Source organism: Psammomys obesus, unplaced genomic scaffold (genome assembly GCF_907164565.1).
Source record: "Psammomys obesus unplaced genomic scaffold, mPsaObe1.curated_primary_1811, whole genome shotgun sequence".
NCBI lineage: Eukaryota > Metazoa > Chordata > Mammalia > Rodentia > Muridae > Psammomys > Psammomys obesus.
In genome coordinates, this window is record NW_026596057.1 from 13,641,968 (window position 1) to 13,665,122 (window position 23,155).

General features: G+C 41.0%; 1 protein-coding gene across 3 annotated transcripts in view; it reads left to right on the forward strand.

Annotated features, from left to right (window-relative positions):
- Positions 1–106: 106 nt before the first annotated feature.
- The window catches only part of Tdrd5 (tudor domain containing 5), a 60,070-nt gene continuing 37,021 nt past the window's right edge, over positions 107–23,155 (forward strand). For 2 of the 3 annotated variants that reach the window (XM_055624581.1, XM_055624582.1), the window contains exons 1-8: positions 107–338; positions 864–1,256; positions 3,689–3,882; positions 9,438–9,521; positions 11,074–11,130; positions 11,952–12,105; positions 14,869–15,041; positions 16,090–16,310. In XM_055624581.1, the coding sequence (XP_055480556.1) occupies positions 107–338; positions 864–1,256; positions 3,689–3,882; positions 9,438–9,521; positions 11,074–11,130; positions 11,952–12,105; positions 14,869–15,041; positions 16,090–16,310 (1,508 nt within the window). Of the gene's footprint in view, positions 339–863; positions 1,257–3,688; positions 3,883–9,437; positions 9,522–11,073; positions 11,131–11,951; positions 12,106–14,832; positions 15,042–16,089; positions 16,311–23,155 lie in introns of all 3 variants that reach the window. The other variant, XM_055624580.1, reaches the window with a different exon arrangement.

Consider the following 23,155-nt stretch of genomic DNA (forward strand, 5'->3'; position numbering starts at 1 on the left):
CTCACGGTATTGCTTCAGCCTTACGCCTGTAAACCTCACATCCGAGTTGTTATATTCCATGGCTGATCGTTAAAGGGTTTGTTTGTTTGTTTTGTTTTATAGCACAATGTCTGAACAAGAGCGTATACAGGACTGCCTGAGGAAAGAGATAAGGTCACTTCTTATTTCCACTAAAGATGGGTTGACCCCACAGCAGCTGGAAAAGGAATACCTTCTGATGGTTGGCAACCATCTACCCCTCCGAATCCTTGGGTACCGGTCCACTATGGAACTGGTGTTGGATATGCCGGATGTGGTTAGTGTATGCCCCTGCGGGGATGGTACTGTGATACTGAAAGGTAGGTTTATACTCGTTATAACTAAAGCCTACCACTCAGTACAGAATTGTACCCGTTCTGCGGTTATCCCGTGTCCCAGGGCAGCGGATCTTAACCGGGGTGGTAGTCATAGGTGCCTTTGAGGTTGTGGGCGAAGTGAGAGCAAAAACAAAATGACCCCTAAAACTCCCATTCTCTAGAAGAATGGGTATTCACAAAATAAGACATTTGCACAATTTCAGATTACAGCTCATTTTAAATTTCACGAGGCACAGAAATGCCACTGTAGGCAAATTTGTTCATCTCAAGAGCCTTAAAACTTCACCAATTAGCAGTAACAGCACATCTTCTTGAGGAGTTAGGAGTTAGGAAGCCATTGGTCAAAATGTAAAAAAATGGTGGCACCGAGAGCTTTGTGTTATGCTGCCATAAACAGTTCCCTGTAGAGTTAAAAAAAAAAAAAATGTCAGTGTAATTGCAGATAGAACGGATGAATGGAGTGTGTTTTTTACCTGAAAGTGATTACCAACCCCCGTATCTCCTCAGCCATTCCAGATGAATCCACCAAAGGAATAGCAAGCTTAGTCGCAAAGCAGAGGAGGAACCACAAGGTCCGAAACTCCATGCAGAAGGGGAGAACCGGCATCTGCTCCAGCCGGGTGCCTTACCGTGGAAGAGTGCCCCCCATACTTCCAGCAGTTGTGAAGAGTGAGTTGAAAGACCTTCTGGCCTTGTCTCCTGTTCTCCTTTCTGACTTTGAAAAGGCGTTTGCCAAGCGTTTCGGACGATCATTTCAGTACATGCAGTATGGATTCCTCTCTATGTTTGAAGTGTTGAACGCGGCTTCGGATGTCATTTCTGTAGAGCAGACCAGAGCAGGTTCTCTGTTGACACTGAAAAAGAGTGTATCAGAGGAAAAGCAGAGAGGTTGGCCAGCAGGTAAGCTTGTCAGCATTTACAATTGTGTCATGTCCACAGACGTCTCAAAAATAACGGTCACCAAAACAAGACCTGCACATAGACAACAGCAGTTGATACATCAGCATGAAGGGGACAGCCCAGAAGGCTCCATTCACCCCAAGGTGAAGAGCTACAGTAGGCCACTGATGGCTGCTGAGAGAGGATCAGTCTTTTCTAGGGACCAGCCCTATGATGGGTTTTCTAAGCCCAAGCAGTGAGCCCTAGATAGATTGATACGTGAGCAATGCCAGATGAACTCAGCAGGTTGTATTAATATACACATGCATGTAACAGTAATTGAAGAGGTCACAAATTGGATAGGGAGGTGGGGACGTGGGAAGAGTTGGAAGGGAGAGGGAGAAGTGGAAATGATATAAATACAACACTCACGTATGAAATTCTTAAATTTAAATTAGAAAAAAAAATAGTTGTAGGGCTGCAGAGATGGCTCGGCCGGTAAAAGCATTGGCTGCTCTTCCAGAGAACCAACACTCAGCACTCACAGGGCAGCTCACAACTGTCTGTAATTCCAGCTCCAGAGGACCTGAGCCCCTCTTCTGGCCTGTATGGGCACCAGGCATGTGCGTGTCACACACAGATACATGTGGCAAAAAGAGATTGTGCTGTGGGTGAGCAAATGTTAATTGAAAGGTTAAACTTCGTGAGGTTTTTTTGGGTTTTTTTGTTTGTTTGTTTGTTTGTTTGTTTTGTTTTGTTTTCAAGTTAAAACCTGTCTGCCACTTGCAAGTTGAATAATCTTAAGCAAGTTAGTTAATGTGCATAAGCTTTGGTCTCCAGATCTCTGCAGTAGATGTGATACATGGGGTTTGGAGTTGTGCTGAGGACCTTACGTGAGACAAGGTCTGTAGAGAACCTGGCATTTAGTAAGTTCATACTGCATGGTGGATGAGGCTCAAGAGTAACGTAATCATTACCCTAGACTTAGGGTGTATACACTGAGACTGTGCCATGAATTTGCAAAGCAGTGTTTTAACCAGTGGATAATGCAGGTCTATAAAGATATGAGTACGTTGTGGTCAGAGAAATCTCTGGGTGCAGCGAGTGTTGGGGGGGATAGCCCTCAACCTTACCAGTGTTCTTCCAGGGCTAGGACTCAGGAAGACTCACTTGCCATTGAGCTGTCAAAGGGGCCAGGTATATAACTCAGTGGCAGAGCACTTGCCTAGCGCGTGCAAGGTCCAGGGTTTGCTTGTCAGCAAATCCCATGGTATGTAAAGCAGTTTGCCAACTTGTACTGAACAGTAGAAGTGGCTGTTCTCTTCCAGGGATTGCATTGTTCCATTTCCCATCCATGGCTCCTTCCCCACCTCTGCAGATAGCTCAGAAGTAATTCATATATTTGGTAAGCTTGATCCTGGTGTAAAGAAAGCACTAGACCCTGATGGTTTTCAGGGATACATGTCCCCAGAATACAGAATACAGTCCCCAGTAGAGAACTTACATTTTAGGATCATCCAATGATCCTAGTAGCGTTTCCTCCTTGTTTTTCCTCACACCCACATGAGAAGCATAGCTTTGTGCAAACTTCTCAGTTGGACACTCTCTGGTCTTTGAAATGACAGACATTTTTTATTTATTCATTTATTTATTTTTATTATCAGTTACATTTTATTAACTCTGTATCCCAGCTGTGTCCCGCTCCCTCATTCCCTCCCAATCCCACCCTCTCTCCCTCCCTCATCTCCTCCCTGCCTCTTTCCAAGTCCACTGATTGGGGAGGACCTCCTCCCCTTTCATCTGACCCTGGTTTATCAGGTATCTTCAGGACTGGCTGCAAAGTCCTCCTCTGTGGCCTATCAGGTCAGCTCCTCCCTTGGGGGGTGGGGAGGTCAAAGAGCCTGCCATTGAGTTCTTGTCAGAAATAGTCCCTGTTCCCCTTACAATGGGAAAACAATTGGTTACTGAGCTACCACGGGCTACATCCGAGCAGAGGTTCTAGGTTATATCCATACATGGTCCTTGGTGGAGTATCAGTCTCAGAAAAGACCCCTGTGCCCAGATATATTTGGTCCTTGTGGAGCTCCTATCCTTTCCATGTCATACTAACTCCCCCTTCTTTCATATGATTCCTTGCACTCTGCCGAAGGTTTGGTTATGAGGACAGACATTTTTTAAGTTTTTTTTTCCCCTTTAAAATGTTTCTTCACAGTTATATTCAGGTGACCTTATATGGAGTCTCAGAGAGCAGCAATCTTTTCAGTAACATGGTTTCATAGTATTTTTTAAATAAATGACTAATCACTTGCAGAGTATGTAAGTGTTATTGAATATATATGGCTTTTTTTCCCTTATTTTTATTCTAAATTGAGGGCTCGTAGCTCATGGAAGTGTTTCTCTAAAATCCCTGGCAAATTGCTAGTCACCGTTTGTTTTTTCTTTCTTCACAAAAGGTAAAATTTTTACACAGCCATTTAGAATGAAACAACAGGGGTCATATTCTACAGGATTCCCAGTAATGAAGACACGCTTTGCACAACCCACTTCAAATATGGAACCACCAAAGCAAGTGCTGAACATGGAGAAGATGCCCCCATTCAGTGCACTGGAGACCGCAAGGCTGAACCACAGTGAAAAATTAAACCAGGTGAGGCGCCGAGTTCAGGGGTAGACGCATGCTGAGGTACGCATTTGAGTTCCGTGGCGTTGTCACTTAGATCTGATGGGAAAACTGACCTCTGAAGAGTTGAAGCCTGAAGCTGGTGGGGGCTAGGTCTACAGTCCTGAAAAGTGCTGGCTGCTTTAACAGAGGACCCGGGTTCAATTCCCAGCATGTAGTTGCTCATGGCCTTTGGAACTCCAGCTCCAGGGGATCTGAGGCTGTCTTCTGGCTTCTGCAGGTACCAGGCCACAGAAACAATTGCGAACATTCATCTGTACACCTAAAATAGTAAGAACAGAAGGGTTTGTTTGTTTGTTTGTTTGTTTTTTTCCACTTATTGATTGTAGGCATAGCCAAGTCTCTCCTGTGGTTGCAGAGACAAGTAAGAGGAGGTGGCAGTTTCATCAGGTGCATGATTTCTGGCTTTTTTTTTTTTTTTTTGGCAGATACCTCCATGTCCATATCTTCAGGTCCAGCTTCTGTTTAATATTAAGTCATTTGATTTTATGCTGGAGAATATACTATATTAGATATGTTAAGTTTCTTTTTGTGTTCATAGTTGCCATTTTATACATTGTCTTTGAAAAGTCAGAGTCATTTTCTCTTTACAACATTGGGTTGTCATTTTATTCAAATGGAAGAATTCAGTACATTCTGGGTATAAGTCTTAACGTGAACATGTAATGCAGGCATTTTCTCAGGGCCTATGGTTTGACTCTCTAATTTTTTTCTTTAGCTTTATTTATTTTACTCTACATTTTGACTGGATGGATGGATGTGTGTCATGTGCACGCCTGGTGGCCATGGAGGCCAAAAAGGGCATCAGATCCCTGCAACTGGAGTTTCGGAAGGTTGTGAGCTAGCAGACGGATGCTGGGAAATGAACCTGGGTTTTCGGCAAGAGCAAGTGCTTTTAGCCGCTGAACCTTTTCTCCAGCCACACTCTTCTTTTCTTAATTTGTTTTTTTGTGAAATTGTTGTCCTTGATTCTGGCAATCTAATTTTTTCAGAGTTTTCTCACATGGTTCTTGCTTATCTAATAGATCTTTGCTGAATGCAAAAGAACAAAAATTTCTTCTACATTTTTCCTAGAATTTTTGAGATTCAGGTTATATATTTAGGTCTACTACCAGTTTCAAACTAATTTTTATGTAAGGTGCCAGGTATGACGTGACGTGACGTGTTCCTCCTAAGGACAGGCACTGCAGCAGCCTGTCTTCTGGGCAGGCATTCTTTCCACTGCGGCTGCTTGATCACTATCATCTTGAAATGTAGTAGCTTGAAATGATAAAGTGGAGTCCTATAATCTTGTTCTTATTTACAGCTATTTTGGCTCGTCTACATTTTTACATTTCCATATATTTGATTGTATATAAATCTGCTAATAATTTTGATCAAAACAAAGTTTCATTATTTTGATTAGAATTGCACTGGATATTATAGATGAATTTGAGGAAGAATAATACTCTTCTATTAAGTCCCAGAATTTAAGAAAATGGAATGTCTCTTCATTATTTTCATCCTTAAATTCTCACAACAGTATATAGTAGTTTTCAGTGTATGTGGCTTGCATAAATTATATTAAACTTATTCCTTACGCTATTTTTATTGTATTAAGTATATGTATGTATGTATGTTTGTTTGTTTTGAGACAGGGTTTCTCTGTGTAGCCTTGGCTATCCTGGACTTGCTTTGTAGATGAGGCTGGCCTCAAAGTCACGACTATCCACCTGCCTCTGCCCCTCGCAATGCTGAGATTAAAGGTATGCTCCACCATTTCCAGCTAAGATGATATTTTTAATTAATCATTGCTAACATATAACTTGTGTCTTAGAACCTTGATTTAAGGTACTTAATAAACTTGGCTTGACTATCCTCATCATCCTGGCAGCCATTTTGTAGGGGTGAGGCTTTTCTTAAATTTCATAATGCCATCTGTGGGAAAGGACAGCTTTGCTTCTTTTCAGTATATCTGCCATTTCCCCCCCTTATACTTAGGCTAGGCTCTCTATTACGAAGAGAGATGGTGGGAATGGGAATTCTTGTCTTGTTCCTGACACGTGTGTGTGTGTGTGTATTCAGTCTTTGAACATTCACTCTGATATTAGCAGTAACCAGCCTAACTTCCTTCTTTCCTTCCTTTCTTTTCCTTCCTTTCCTTCCTTTTTCCTTCTTTTCCTTCCTTTCCTTCCATTTTTCAAGACAGTGTTTCTTTGGCTGTCCTAGAACTCACTCTGTAGACTAGCCTGGCCTTGAACTCAGAGGCTCAGCTGCCTCTGCTGCAATTTCAGGCATGTGCCAACACGTCCGGCTCACTGTAACTTTCTTATGCATGTGGATTCTCCTTCCTGAGTTGAGGAAATTCACTTTTTTTTAATTTTTATTTTATTTTTAATTATACTTTATTTACTTTGTATCCCCCCTCCTCCCCTCCCAACCTCTCCCTTCCTTCCCCTTCTCCACACACTTCCCCTCCCCAAGTCCACTGGTAGGGGAGGGTTTCAGGTTGGGCCAGTCCTTGCTTTCCCTCCATCTCTGCTCCGTCTTTGTCCCCACACTTCTTGTATGCAAGACAAATTTTGGGTTGAAGCTTTTATGGGTGGGTTGGTGTCCCCCTCCCTCCACTGGAAGTCACACCTGGCTATAGGAGGTGACTGTTTCAGGCTCCATATTCCTTAATGCTAGGAGTGTCAGCTAGGGTCACCCTCATAGACTCCCAGGAACCTCCCAGTCCCAGAGATGCCTCCTACACACTCAGATTTCTGTTTTCTCCTGGTCCTCCTCAACCCCCACCCCAGTACCCAGCCCCACTCTCCCTACAACTGGTCCCTCCTCAGTTACCCTGCCTACTCCTTCTCCACCCAGGTCATTCCCTTCATCTACTTCAGATGTCTATTTTATTCCCCCTCTGTATGAGGTTTCGGCATCCTCCCTTGGCTCCCTCCTTGTTTCTTCTCTTCTTTGGGTCTGTGGATTGTAGCATGGCTATTCTGTACTCTATGGCTAATGTCCACTTACAAGTGAGGACATACCATGCATGTCTTACTAGTTCTGGGTTACCTCACGCAGGAGGATCTTTTCTGGTTATGTCCATTTGCTTGCAAATTGCATGATGCATTTGTTTTTCTAATAGTTGAGTGGTATCCTATTGTGTAGAGGTACCACATTTTCTTCAACCATTCTTGGGTTGAGGGTTGTTTCCAGTTTCTGGATATTATGAATAAAGCTGCTATGAACATAGTTGAGCAAGTGTCCTTGTTATATGGTGGAGTATCTTTTGGGTATATATCCAGGAGTGGTATAGCTGGTCTTGAGGTAGGAGCTATTCCCAATTTTCTGAGAAACTGCCAGAAAGTGGTTGTACAAGTCTGAACTCCCACCAGCAATGGAGGAGTATTCCCCTTTCTCCACAACCTGAGATGTCATTTGAGGGTTTTTGTTTTTGTTTTTTATCTTGGCCATTCTGACAGGTGTAAAACGGAATCTGAGTCATTCATTGTTGGGTTTAACAAAGTAAACCCAACAGTTTGGACAGTTCAGGTGGCTGCTATGGACTAAATTGCTATATATTCTTCTAAATGTTTATGTTAAAGCTCTTTTAGAGATGAGGCCTTGGTGAGATAGAGTTTGATGAAATCTTGAAAGTATATTCCTTTTGATAGAATCAGTGTTGTTATAAAAGAGATACCATAGAGATGTCTCACCTTTTCTATGTAGACATTTGAAGAAAGACCACATGGCCGCACAGTGAGAGAGGTTGGTCAGGTACAAGCCCAGAAGAGAAGCCTTCCCAGGAACCAAATTGGCAGGCAATTTGACTGTAGATTTCCCAGACCCCAGAAGTGTAAGACAGTGCATTTCTGTTGTTGGAACATTTTGTTATGGTAGTCCAGGACAGACTAAGATGGTGGGGTCCAAAATCCCAAATCAGCCTCAGTCTAGGGATGAATAGGCCCTACGACTGAGGTGGCGTTTGATGCTTCTACTCAGTGAAGTTACCTCCTAGACACATGGGAACTCAGGGCATTGTTTGGTCTATTGCTTCTTGTTTCTCCAGCCTGTAAGACCTTCCCTACTTGTACAAATCAGTACTCATCTACAACCTTGAGGGGAAGGTCTTTGTGCATATTTCAGACCTGTTTCTCTGTAGTATTCATTACTACTGAGGCCTCTTGATATTTTAGCATCCTTGTTGTGCCTAAACTCCCATGGTCTCTCAGTTCATCAGGCCACCTCCTGTTATCTCTGCTATGCTGCAGGCTGAACATTCTCCAAGCTCATCTCTCAGTTCTGCACTTTTGTTTCATGTATCCCCAAGTTTCTGGTTGCTTAGGGCAGAAGGGTATGAGCCGTATAGAAGTTTTAATTGAAGATAATTATTTATATATGGTGATTTGAATGAAAATGGCCCCCATGGGCTTATAAGGAGTGGTACTATTAAGAGGTGTGGCCTTGTTGGAGTAGGTGTGGCTTGTTAGAAGAAGTGTGTCACCAAGGGTAGGCTTTGAGGTTTCAGCAGTTCAAGCCAGGCCTGGTTGTTCACTCTCTCTTCTTGTTTTCTGCTGATTCTGATGTAGAACCCTAAGCTATCTCTCCAGCACCATATCTGCCTGAGTGCTGCCATGCTGCACATAAAACTCCATGCTGTAAGCCAGCTCCAGTTACATGTTTTCCTTTATAATAGTTGCCATGGTCATGGTGTCTCTTCACAGTAATAGAAACCCTGAGATACTATAGAAACTCAAACTAAAGTAATTACTCATAGCAAAATGTTAACTCCTCCTTCTTTCGTAATAAATTCCTTAGGTTCCTTCTGTGTAAATTTTTTTCATAGCAGTTGAGGTTATTTTTGTAGAAATTGCCTCAGTTTTAGATTTAAAATTCTGTTTATGTGTAGATACATATATACACCTGGAAATACAGCCTGTGGGCGTCAGCTCATCCTTCGCTTATATTATATAAAGGAGCTTTTCCCTATTGCTCTTTAAAACAGGCCATTCATTCCACTGGTGCCCTATGGAATTCACAGTCCTTCCTACCTTTCAGAAACCTTCTAATAGCCCGTGCCCCTCAGGCATTAGGCAGTCACTAAGTCCTTAGTAAGTGCCAAATACCTTTAGAAAATGAATGACAAGAATTCGTTCTGGACAAGAGTCTCTGTTTAGCTGAAGACTGTAGACCCTGTAACAGATAATGCTCTTTCTGTTCCAATATTCCTCATTATCTAGTTTAATAAAAATTGCATTTATACATTTGATAGAGTATAAAATCTATCAGTGCTGCTTGATATTTTTCTTCCTTAACTAAGTGTGTGCGTGTGAGTGCAGTCATGGGGGTGCAGATGCCCAAAGGCTGGGGCTGGACTCAGCTCCTTTGCAGTAGCAGCAAATGCTCTCAACTGCTGAGCTATCTCATCAGCCTGCAGTGCCACGTTCTAAGAGCAGGGTTTGACCCATTTGCTCGAAATACATTTCTTTTTACAGATTGCTTACATTTATCTTTGACTTTTTTAGTGATTTCACTTTTTCTTTTATTCACAGTTGGAGAACACATTCAAATCAGTCATTGCACAAATTGGACCTGGTGGCACTATTGATCCAGATCTAAAACACAAGATAAAATTTGTAAGTATTTTCCATTTCTCAGAAACAAAAATAATTGGTTTTCGTGTGTGGTTTAATTTAATTGCCTGCAGTGACTATTAGTTTTGTTTTAAAAAAATCGATAAACTAATTTTAAATAAAGCAATAAATAAGCTTATCCTAAAAATTTTGATGGGAAATTGTTTAGAAAATGGTTCTTCCCTTCATTTCCTCCCTTGCCCACCAAATTACTATTGACAAACAGTCCCGGCTCTTTCCAGTTCAATTTTCTGTCCTGCATATGTAACGTTACTACAGGTAGTTTGTATACCCCAGAGTTTCTATACTCCATGCTTCACCCAGGAGAATCTGCGAGGGATTAAAGTTTGAGTTGCTTTGGACCTTGGCTACTTACAAAGAAGTCTGCAACTGAAGTTCCTCAAACAGTTCCTTGTAGTATAGGTTGCCATCAAAGGCACTGAAAGGCTAATTTATTGAAGATAAAAATTACTATAAGCCCGGGATAGTGGCTAACATCTTTAGTCCCAGCATTTAGGGAGGCAAAGGCAAGCGGATCTCAAAGCGAGTACAGGACAGCCAAGGCTACACAGAGAAACCCTGTCTCGAGAAACAACAAACAAACATGAACTAAACTGTTATCCTCTGAAAGAGTTGTTCTGAACAAACAGACACTTCTGCAGACAGATTTATTTCCGGCCACATTTTAAGTGATAGCAATTTTACATTAGCTGCTTTTTTATGTCCTTAGCACTGATTGACACTTTCATGTGATTGGCCTGTTTCATTGTTTTGCATTGTTAGTATATATAGTATACGCAACCCCTTGGCTGTGTATTGGGCCAGTGTAGTCTGCCTTGAGGACTTTGGTCCTGACCTGAGTAAGAGAGTGCCATTATACCTCTGCTGCCCTAGCTTATCCCACTTCAGTTACTACGACTCTGGTGGGAGACAGGCAAAAACCGACACTCAGGCAGCCTTCGCTTGCTGTTTCTGAAACTTGAACAAGTATCTAACTTAAACAAACAATTGTTTGCTCAAGGCTGTTCACAGTTAATACAGCACCCCCAAAATAGAGAAGTATTCGTTAATAAAGGACTCATTAAACTAAGGATTGTCTTGCAGCCCATGAGAAAGTTCATACATATCTTCATTCCCCAAGGCAGTGTGGCCTTCCCAGATTGCTGCACCTTAGACAGGATTTGCACCATTACTGGCACTGTCCTTTCCTGTAAAACGATGAGTAATGGAGCACGTACGTGCATTCTTGAGAAAGGGTTATTAAGTGCAGCAGTACTTGCATCTTGGTCATGAGACTTTAGAGGAGTATTTATATTTTCTTTAAATATGTGGATTAGAATTTTCTATAAAATGTATCTGGAAGATTTAGCAAAGCACACAAAGTTTTTTTTATACTGTATTGGAATTAAAACAAGCCCACTTGCAGGGACTTGTAAAAATTATGCAAATGTACGAATGAAATATTTATGATAACATTTTAAAAAATAAAAGCCAATCTTAATATTTTATCTATTAATATTCCAATCTTATCTGTGTTTCATTTTCTGTTGATTAGGTTGTATCTAAGTTTCCACAGGGTTTGTTTATTTCTAAACTGCTTGGAGAATTTGAGGTAAGATACCAGCCTACTCTTTGCACTGCTTAGTTTTCTTATGATAGACAAATTTTGCCATTACTACAGGCTCCTCTAAGCGTTCTTTTAACATTTGATTTGTGTTTTACTGTCTTTTTCTTTATTATGATAGTTAAGGATGTAGTTAGTAACAAATATTTGGCTATGGATAGGAAGAATATTTTTACTATTATTATAACATCATTGAAATGATTGACATTTTTGTAAGTGTGGCAGTACCAAGAAGAGATGTGGGAAAACAGAACACCTTATATACAGTATTGATTTTTATATCGGGTAATGATATCAAGAATGAAAGTACTATAAAGATATTTTGGATAATCAGAAAATAGAGAAGTGCAAGTGTATTGTAAGAAAAAAAGTAAACAATATACTTTAGGCTAAATGAAATTATGCCAGATTAAAACTTGAGTCCTAAAGAAGAGTTGAAGAACAAAGGATATATTAAGCATGTAGATCTCTAAAAACCTGCTCTCCTTCACCAATTAAAATATAGTACTATTTAAAGCAAAAATGATGGCCTCTAGCTGGGTTTATAACATGAAGATGATGTAATATACACGAAAACTGTAGCATAACAGATTGTACAACTTGCAAATTCTTAAATTATGTTTTCACAATTAATACAACATTGTTATTTCAAAACTATTAGACTGATAAAGAAAAGAAGTTTTAATATTTAACGTGTGAAGTAAAGATACTGATTCTAGTTTGCTGCCACCCCTTCCCTCTACCAATTTAATCAAAATTAAAGCCTTGCCTAACATATCCAGAGTTTTCACATTTTTTTTCTATGACAGCTAATTTTTAAGGAGCAACTTTCACCAAAACAACTAGGGTTCTTAAATGTGACAGAGCTCGTTGGTGCTCTTAGTGACATTCTCCGGGTTGAGTTCAGTGAAGAAAAGCAAGACTTGTTAGTGTTTGACGCCGACCTGAAGCCTGGGCCACCTGGTGAGTTAACAGGGTACAATACAAACCTCATTTTTAATTGTTCTTTTCAGGACGAGCAAGCATTAAGAGTCATCATTAGAATCTCATGATCCAAACACCTCACATGAAATGTTTGGATAATGACCTTCTTTTTAGTAAAGTTAACCTGTATTTAGTGTAAAAACTTTTTACAATTTAACTTATATTTGTTTGTTTGTTGAGACAGGTGTTTATTCCATAGCCCAGGCTGGCCTAGAACTCACTCTAACCCAACTGCTCTTAACCTCATAGAAATCCTCTTGCCTCAGCCTCCTTAGTGCTTAGATTACAGGTATAAGCCACCATGTCCAGGAATTTTTTCTTTTCTTAAAATTTGTTTTGTGTGCATGGGTGTTTGGCTGCATGTGTGTCTGTGTGCACCATGTCTGAGCAGTGCCTACAGAGGCCAGAAGAGGGACAGAACCCCAGGAACTGGAGTTATGGACTGTTAAGAGCTCCCACGTGGGTGCTGGGAGTTAAGCCCAGGTCCTCAGGAAGAGCAGCCAGTGCTCTAACCACTGAACATCTCTCCAGCCTGTTATTTTCCTTATTGTGCAATCAGTAATTCTGAAGGAATAATTCTGAATTGGTGGTTTGATAAGTAATGCCTGTCAAGTTATACAGCAGAAGCTTCTACAAATACTTGGAGAGTCAGAATATATGAAATATGTATGAGGAACGTACGTGTATAAGGAACCTACGTGTATATTTTTACAGTAAATAAGCCCCAAACCAACTGTCCTATTTTTCTTTTCTTTTTTCACTTTTTTTCCTTTTTTTTTCCTCTTTTTTATTGTTTTTTGTTTTGTTTTGTTTTTTTGAAACATGGTTCTCTGTGTAGCCCTGGCTGTCCTGGAACCTGCCCTGTAGACCAGGCTGGCCTTGAATTCAGAGATTCACTTTCCTCTGCCTCCCAAGTTCTGGCATTAAAGGTGTGTACCACCACTGCCTGGCCACTGTTTTTCTATTTCTGTATTTACTTTAGGAAACCACATTGCATCTAGGGCATTATCTTTTTATCTTTTTTGTTTTTAGCCCACTTTGTTTTTCTTTTAGACTTTTTATTGCGATAACTTCATATTACCATGTAGGTAGATTCCCCTGTCTCTATTCAGTTTCCTCAGTGGGAACATCTTCTGAAGGTGTGAACGATATGGTACATTTAATTTTAAAAGTGCGTGTGCGTGTGCGTGGTGCTCATGTATGTGAGTGCTCAAAGTGCTCTTGGAAGTAGGAGTATAACCTCAGGTGCCACCATCTTTTTCCTTATTTATTTTGAAAGAGGGTAATGAGTTGGCCAAGAAGCCCCAGGAAACCTGTTGGTCCTGCTTCTCCAGAACCAGGATACATGATATACTCCATGCCTGGCTTTTTTTTTAAATGTGGATTTTGAGGGGCCAAACTGAGATTCTTGTGTTTGCAAGGCAAGACTTCGTTTACCACCTGAGCTCTTTCCCTTCCCAGGCCATTCTGTAAGGTTTAAAAGTGGTTCTGGTGGCAGTCTACTTTTCCATATTCTGTCACTGATGGATGGCCAAGATGTTGTGCCTTTAAGGATATCTGGTACTGGCCATTGTTGTGGCTCATGGATGTCCCAGCTGGACAGGATTGTTGTTTCCCTCCCGTGGCAGCTTAAAACCCAATAGCGGGACACAAGAATCCTGTTTCAAGTTGTTGGTCAGGGGAGCCAAAGAGATGACCCAAAACAGTACAGGCTGTTGCCTTTGGTTGCCTTACAGAGCTTGAAGAGAAGTCCCTGTTGCTGAAGAGACTACATACTGTGAATATAGGAGTTAGAAAATTATATAATATAAAATATAGGAGTTAGAGCTGATCTGAATTCATAAAATTTTTTGTAACCACAAAAGCTCTTTAAGCCATTCAAACAATACAGATAGTTAATGCTTATAGCTTTAATAAGTGTATTTCTCAACCCTTTATAAATTATATACTTAATTATGACAGTTTTATGTAAAGCACTATCACATATTATATCTTTGCTTTTTATGTTAAATAAATTGTTTTCCATATTGATAGTTTTTTCATTTTTACCTTTTTACAATTCTTATATATTTTATTTAACCAGTGTCCTCTTGGTAGACATTTAGATTGTTTCCATTTTTACTATTATAAATGCATGGTGATTAGTATTTTTAACTTTTTATTATTTATTTTGCTGTTCAGGGGATGAAACTCAGGCCTTCATTCATTCTAGGCAAATAGGATTAGTTTTTTGTGGCAGCATCTTAATGTTCTTTGGTGTTTGTTTCTTTAGGAGCCAGTGTAGTAATAGATACGAGGAGTCCTGTGATGTGCAAGCCTCAGGTACTCAACATACGTGCATAAACTTCAATAAAATACATGGTTGATAAATTTTCTAAGAGCTAAGGCACAGATTATGGAATCTAAAAATTATGTACATTGCACATTAAATAACTGTTCATTATTGTACGGTTAGAAGGAGAAACCGGAAATCAGGATGTTGAGAAAGTCGCTCACCAGAGTTAAAGAAGGTGTGCCAGCTCCTGTTCTCCCGATGAGAATTTAGTTTGTTTCTCCTCTAGAATATCTGTATCTTCCCATCTGCGAGATCTGCAAGGACAAACTCGCATTGCTGGGGCCTTCCTGGTCCCTGGCACGTGGGGGCTGCCTAGAGGCAGTGGCTCCGTAGTGTAATGAATCTGCTGTTTCCTATCCTGGCTGTTTCAGGTGGAATGCTTTCATCAGTCAGAAATTCGTGTTTAGTTCAACTAGACAAGAAAACGGAAGCCAATGCGTGGATCTCCAGTCCCGCTAGAAATGCGCTGTCTACTGTAGGAGTTAAGAAGACTACGTGGGATTGCCCTTTGAAGAACCACAAGGAACCAGAACAGAAGATTTACAAGAAGCCTAATCTGGTGGTGAAGCCTTTACAGCTGGTGAGTGAGTAGCATGCTTCATTGTCTACCAGGCACAGTGGCCAAATGAATGCTTCTTTAAACCAAAATGCTCTTTAGAAAAAAAAAAAAAAAAAAAAAAAAAAAAAAAAAAAAAAATATATATATATATATATATATATATATATATATATATATATATATATTTCTAAGAACATCATTCCTTGGAAGAGACCGATTCTTTGGTCCAGTACCACTGTATGTGGCATTTCCTCTCGTTTTCAATTTTTCATTTCCCACAGCCTGATTGTAAAGCTTTTCAGAAGGTTAAAATTGAGTTTCTCTCCCGATGGCAATGTTGATTTCCATATTCCCCAGACTCAGGTGGAGCCTTGAAAGCCTCGGGGCTTCAGACGATGCAGGAGCCCTGCTCTGGTCTGGCCTCCACAGCGGTCGCAAATGCTTTGTAGCCATTCTCACTTACTTACCTGCTTCATTTAGTCTTTATTTTTTAGTACATCCTCCTCACACATTTTTGTGTTTGAATTTCCTGTTTCTGACTTTGTTGTTAATAAGGAATTAGTTTTTGTTCCTCACAGTAGCTGGCTCTTCAGTGGAGTGAGCAGTTTGAGAGCCAGCATGTTGTATTTTCTTCAGGGCAACAGAAAGGCCTAGAGGAAACAGCACATGTTGGGTAAAAGTGCTTGCAAAAGCTTTTGATGGGAAAATAGTCTGAATTTAATCCATTTAAAGTTACCTTTTACTGCTGGTAGGGTTAGGTAGAAGGAGAACCTACCTTACTCCTACTTGAATATTTGAAATGTTGTGTTGCCCATTTTGTTGAGGACATTGGCCCAATGTTTTGATAGTGTAGCACTTGAAGACTATTCTTAAATGGTGCCTGTACATGGAGCTCCATTCTAACACAACTGAGTCATAATCCATGCTTCAGCCCAAGAATCTTCTGTAATTTCCCAGGTGACTGTAGTGAAGATGATTCATGAAATACAGTTTGAGAGATAGAGTCACAAGATTTGACATGTCTCTCAAAGTTTTATATGATTTCTTTCTCTCCCTGCATTCCCTGTAGCAAGTGGAAACAAACAAACCCCAGCTCAGCTTGTCGGTGGCAATTCACGACATCCCGCCAGATGCTGTACGTGCAAAGAAATTATGCAGACTCCCACCATTAGATACCAGCACCCTTGTGGGAGTCTTCGTGGAATATATAATCTCTCCCAGTCAGTTCTACATCCGAATCTACAGCAGAGACTCCTCAGAATTACTTGAAGACATGATGATTGAAATGCGGTAGGAGCCTCATGCTTTCATTGTGTTCCCATTTATCATTACTCATTAATTGCCAGGCATTTTGGTCTCAGGATTCCTAAAGTAATGAAAAGCTTTTGCTTGCTGATGCTTATCAGATAGAAGCTTAAAGTTCAAAATGTTTAAGTATCTGTTGTAAAAAAAATCCACATGTGGCATGGTGACATAATAACATTTTTATGAAAAGTAACTCTTTCTAATCCAAGCATGTACAATAGCACTTCATAGCCATATACAAAGTGTATTCCAAATTCCTCCGTGGGTGCCAGAACTATGGATTGTACCAGACTGTTTCTGTGTGTGTATACTGTTTTTTTTGTATATATACTTCTATATATTAAAATTAATTCATAAATTAGATACAGTTAGAGAGCCATAAAACAAACAGTAAGATAGAACAGTTATGGCCAAATGCTGTGGTAGAAGTTGGGCTGATAACTGACATGATAGGAAATTCATGTAGCTTGAAGGCACTCACCAAGGAGTGAGTCGCACCCTGGGCTGTGGAGGGTAGGATGGTGAAGAACTCATAGGGCTACTTCGTACAGCATGCAAGTTTGAATTTATGAATTATTTATTTCTTGAATTTTCCATTTAATAGTTTAGTACTGTGGTTAATCTTAGGTAACTGAAACCATGGCAACTGAAAAAATGAATAATAGAGATACTTGCCTGCCTTATAAATACATAACTAAAAAGAGAATGTTTTAATAGCCTTTTTGGAAAATTGCTTTTTGATAATGTCAAAAATTGACAAATACTTTATAAAATTAGTTGCAACTTAGAATCTGAATTATGTGCTGTTATTTTAAAATTGATTGGTCTGTGTTAGCTGTTTGAAAAGACCCAGGACAAACCATATAATTGCAGGCCCCAGTACCAATTAAAACCCAGGGTGGTTTGTTTCATTATGAATTTCAGGATAAGTAATTGCAGATCATGTAGGCAAGCACGGGGCTCCTCTGAACATGAAAACAGCCTGATTGAATTGTACCTATGTGTGGCTTTATAATGTCATGTTTTGATCATGAAATAAAATAAAATACTGCCTTACTGAATTATACAGCTCACCCAAATGTAGATATGTTTCATTTCACCACATTGGGAGAGAAAAAAACAAAACCCCAAGTTGACTGTGTGAAATGGCATTAACCTGAGAGCTGCCTGTCGGTGAGGGATTTGTGGGTGTCGAAATGAACTTAATCTCTGTGAAACAGCTGCTCTTCATTACTGCCGATGCAGTCAAAACAGCGTTGACTTTCAGTTTGTTGAATGTCACACTTTCATAAGATCCTGAGTCCTACTTGAAGGTGAGAGTTTTATCATTGAGAATATACAGTCTTAGTTGTTGTACTTGAAGTGAAGTTTTGGGAAGGTGTATTTCAAATACTCTGAACTGTAGTGTTAGTATTATAGGTCTGGGGTCATTCGGAGATTCACCAGTCTGCTGGTGAAGACATTTTGACAAAGAAGGGGCTTTGTTCAGATACCAGCACCAGAAACTTACAGCACCAGGACTGAACCAGAGAGCACTTTCAAGAGGCATTTCCGAATTACATTCGTCAGGGGCTATTGCAACGTAAAGGCAAAACACAGGAGGCTGCCTACTTCCTGCCTTCATGCAGTCATGGGAAAGAACACATACTGATGTACTTCTGCCTACCTGTAACCAGGCACATACTCAGCCTATGTGCAGTCATACACACATCCTTCCGGCGTGCAGCAGGGGGTGCAGGGGGAGGCAGCAAGCAAGCTTGCTTACAGAAGTGAAAACACACGGTTTTTAATCTTTAGATCAGGCAATTACAAGAACAGCCCTAGCATTCCCGGAAGTTATCTGTCCTTGGGCAAGTGGAACTTAGGGGCTAGATTAAACTTTAAAACATAATCTTTGCCATCGCATGAGTAGTTTTTATTTTTATTTATTTGTTTTTATTAATTACAGTTTATTCATGTTGTATCCCAACTGTAGCCCCCTCCCTCATCCCCTCCCAATCCCACCCTCCCTTTTTCTTCTCCTCCCATGCCCCTCCCCAAGTCCACTGATAGGGGAGATCCTCCTCCTCCTTCCATCTGATCCCAGCCTATCAGGTCTCATCAGGACTGGATGCATTGTCTTCCTCTGTGGACTGGCAAGGCTCATGATCAAAGAGCCAGCCACTGAGTTCATGTCAGAGACAGCCCCTGTTCCCCTTACTGTGGAACCCACTTGGACAGTGAGCTGCCATGGGCTACATCTCTGCAGGGGTTCTAGGTTATCTCCATGAATGGTCCTTGGTTGGAGTATCAGTCTCAGAAAAGAACCTTGTGTCCACATTTTTTTTCTGTCCTTGTAGAGCTCCTATCCCTCCAGGTCTTTCTATCTCTCCCTTCTTTCATAAGATACATGAGTAGTTTTTTAAGTGCAAATGGTGTTACATTTAAAATCAATTAGTCATTGCTTTTTTTTTTTTTAACTTGGGTTTTGGTTTGGTTTGCTTTGGTTATTTGCGACATGGTCTCACTATTATACCAGGATGACCTCAAGCTCACAGAGATCCTTTTGCCATTCATCTCCCAAGTGCTGGGATTGTGCTGCTGTGCTTGGTGTGGTTATCGTTTTCTTTCTTTCTTTTACTCTGTTATGTGTCTGTGTGGAGGTATGTGCATGTGAACACAGGTGCCTGTGGAAAGTCGGAAGATAAGCAGATAATCCAGAGCTCTAGGCACAGGTGGGTGGTGAGCTTCCCGATGTGGGTGCTGGGACTAGAACTTGGATTCTCTGGAAGAGCAGTATATGCTCTTAACCACTGAGCAATCATTCTAAGTGAAAATTGGGTCCCTATCAAAGGCTAGTTTAGATCATAATTCAAATACAAAGTACTTTTCCTTGAGACACTGAGGAAATACTTTATATGCACTTCAGTTTTTTGTCATAGACAACCTAATTGCATTGCCTTATCAAGGACCCCCCCCCCTCCTCCACTGGCTGTCCACAGCTCTGGCTGTCCTGGGACTCTCTGTTGACCAGGCTGGCCTCAAACTTGGAGATCTGCCTGCCTCTGCCTCCTGATTACTGGGACGCCTGGCTTTGACATCAAGGACATTCTTTTTATTTTATTTTTTATTGTTTTATTTTTTACAATTTTCATTTTATATCCTGATTGTAGCCCCCTCCCTCACCTTTTTCCCCTCCCTCCCTCCCTTTCTCTTACCCCCTGTCCTCTTCCCTTAGTCCACTGAAAGGGAGAATTCTCCTCCCCTGCCATATGACCCTAGCTTATCAAGTCTCATCAGGACTACCTGGATCCTCTTCCTCTGTGGTCTGACAAGGCCACATGACAAGGGGGATGTGATCCAAGAGTAGGCAGCAGAGTCCATGTCAGAGAAAGCCCCTGCTCCCCTTACTAGGGAACCCACATGGAGACTCAGCTGCCATGGACTACATCTGAGCAGGGAGTCTAAGTCCTCTCCATGCACAGTCTGTGGTTGGTGCATCAGTCTCTGCAGGACATCCTGGGCTCAGATTTAGCTTTGTTGCTCTCCTTGTGGAGTTTCTGTCCCCTCCAGGTCTCAAGGACATTCTTAAGTGATACTGGTTGGTTTTTGTTGTTGTTTTGTTTTGTTTCTGTTTGTTCTTTTTAACTGAAATGTTTTGACATTGCCTTAATTTAGCGAAGGCACCTGGTATTTTACCTATTGTTGCTTTTACAGCACCAATGCAAACATCAAAGGGCAATATTTTAGTTATATTATGAAAATAGCTTGACTTGTGTGGACTTACTAGAAGGATATCAGGGCTCTGAGGGTTTGTTTATGGACTATTCTTTGTTTTTTTTTTTTTTTCTTTTTTTTTTTTTTGGTCTACTAAAAAATCCTGTCCTTTGTTAATAAACACATGTGAAAAATATTTAGTCACTATAAATTAATTCATAAACAAGAATATGTAATTATGTTGTGGTACATAAAGTAATAGTTTTTATTTACAAAAGCATGCCATGTTTTTCTTATTTTACCATATTATATATTTATATGACACCTCAAGTTACCTGGCATACTATTAAATGGAGTAGTAATCTCTTAGAAATATTATTGTGGTTTGAATGCTAGATCAGTAAAGTGCTTACTTAGTGAACACAGAAACCCACGTTTTATCTGCAGAACATATGTGAAATGGCAAGCATGGTGGCGTGGCCGCCATCCACGGTCCTAGCACTGGGGAGCAGAGACAGGAGGGTCCCGGAGTGGGGCACACTGTCCAGCTGGGCTAGCATAATTGGTAAGCTCTAGGCTAGTTAGGAACTTGCCTCAGGGGAGGTGGACAGTATCCCTGACCTCCTCCGGCCTCCGCATTGCATTTACATATGCATCTATGCATAGCATGTGCGCACACACACACACACTAGAAAAGTCACCATATATTCTATTCTGCTGTCTGTGAGACTTAGTGCGTGTTTTAAAGTAGTCTTAGAATCTCTGAGATCTGGACATCAGTTCAACTTCTTGTGGTCTAATCGTATCTCCAGATTGGGATAATCTCGTGCCTACTGCAAAGCTGTGGAAACCGAAGCATTTAGAAATCTGGTTCAGGGTTGGCTGCTGTTTGTGTGTGTATGTATATTCATGTGTGTAAGTATATACATGTGTCCATACGGAGGCTAGAGGACAACCTTGGGTGCCATTTCTTAGGCGCTGTCCATGAGTATCTGTGAAATTGGAAGCTGTAAGATGAGTTCTTTGAGACAGGCTCCGTGAGACTGGCGTTTGGTAGGCCGGGCCAGCTGCCAGCAAGCCCCACAGACTCACAGGTCTCCATGATATCAGTAGAAGTGCTTGCTGCTGTCCAAATAAGCACTTTACCGTCCATCTGGCCCCCAGCCTGGGTGTTGCTATTAAACTGTAACTGTTCGGCGTCTGGTTGCTGAGGCCCTGGTACTGCAAAGAGACGTGTGTAAGGTATAGTCTTTGTCTAACTAACGCTGGGGAGATAACCAGGGGATAAATGGGGTAGAGTGGGAAGCAGCACTTGTGGTTGGGAAAGCTTCATAGCTGATATTTGAGCAAGGCCTCAAATGCAAGGTTTGGCCAGTTGACACAATAATAGGTGTATTCTGGCACTAGGGTCAACATTAATGAAGTACTGAATGGTGTGCTTTGGGAACAAATAAAGTAGAGTTAGCGCTAGCGATATTGGGAGGACTGGATTTGACACTGGAAGACAGATGTAAGTAAGGGCCAAGTTGTGAGCACCACTGGAAGGCATTGCTTCAGACAAAAATCACCGAAGCCTCTTTTCTTAAAGGTTGGGGGAGGACCTTCTTATAGTTTGGATATGAAATGTCCCCAAAGGCTCATGTGTTAAAGGCGTGGTCCTCAGTGCACTGTTCAGTGTTTAGCTAAGTGACTGGATCATGAGGGGTCTGACCTGATCAATGGATCAATCCATTGGTGGCTCCATAATTTAGAGACATTAATGGGAGGTGGTTTATAGTCGAGGTGGGGGTTAACGAGAGGAGCTAGGTCACTGGGAACGTGACCTCACCCGCTCTTCACCGACTGGCTGCCATGAGGTAATAAAAGCTCTGGCTGACCATGTGCTTCCTCTCAGGTTCTGCTTCGCCGTGGTGAAAACATAGCCAAGCAACCATGACCTGAAGTCCCCAAAACTGTCTTTAGTTGTTTGTTCTGGGTATTTTTGTCACAGTGGAAAAAAACTGATTAGACAACAGATTTATAACGATAACTCCATTCATAGTATAGCAGATGAATGAGGTGAAGAAAAGAAGGTCGATAAATAGGCAAGCCTGTGAGAGACTGCAGAAAGGAACAAACCAGAGAGAAATTAAATTAGGAAGGTAAAACTTTGAGTTGATAAGAAAGGGAATAGAAAGAATTGGGGAGAGGATAGGAAATATTTCACAGTGAAGACTGTTGGCTTAGAGATGGATAGGTATGAGAAACTGCATCTGAAGTGAGCATCAGATAGTGGCAGTGCAGTCTTGGCAGTCTTAAAATTATGTGTAGCCATGGTCTCTTCCTGAAATAGTACCAACAGAAACATGCATGCAAAAGTGGATGCTCCGTGGTGTTAAAGACATTGATGTTTTCTGTCTTTTGTTCCAGATAATGCCCACTTTGGATGTAGCTTGCCATCATCTGCTAGGTCCCCCTAATAGCTAGTGGGAAGGAGAGGAGAAATGTAGAGGGTACGGGCTATATCATTGCTTTGGAAGACACAACTTGAAGTTTTCACATTTTAATTTTTAAAAAATGTGATAAACTATACAGTAATTTCAACTTTGTGTGCTTCTTCTTAGATCCTATTAGCTAGAACTTTTTATTTAAAGAGCCACACCTAGATCTTATAAAGTCCATATGGCTAGTTAAAATTAGGTATTTATTAAAATATGGGATAGGGGAAGAGAATGAGTAGAAGAGAGGACATTTACAGCATGGCTTCCAGACAATTGAAAAAACAAGCTTTGAAGTTTAGCACGCAGGGTCTTCTAGGGAGAGGCCACCCATAGTGCAGTGAGATGTTATGCGAAAGAATGGCACGACTTGCGTGCTTCTGAAGCCTCTGCCCTCATACCTTCCACCTATTTTAACTAAGATTTTGCTGTTGTCTCCATCTTCATCAAAAACTGAAACTCAGAAAGGTACCGCCACCAGTCTTTTAAACAAGGGAGTCAGGAGTTGAACTTGGGTTTCTAGTTTAACAAAGAACCCATTTTTTTTTTAAGGTGGAGCCTACCTAAAGACAGGACTAAGAGAGAATTGTGGGGATGGAGTATCCAAGAGCGTGAAAGGAGATAGGCTGGAGAGAGACTCCGACATTCGGGAATTAG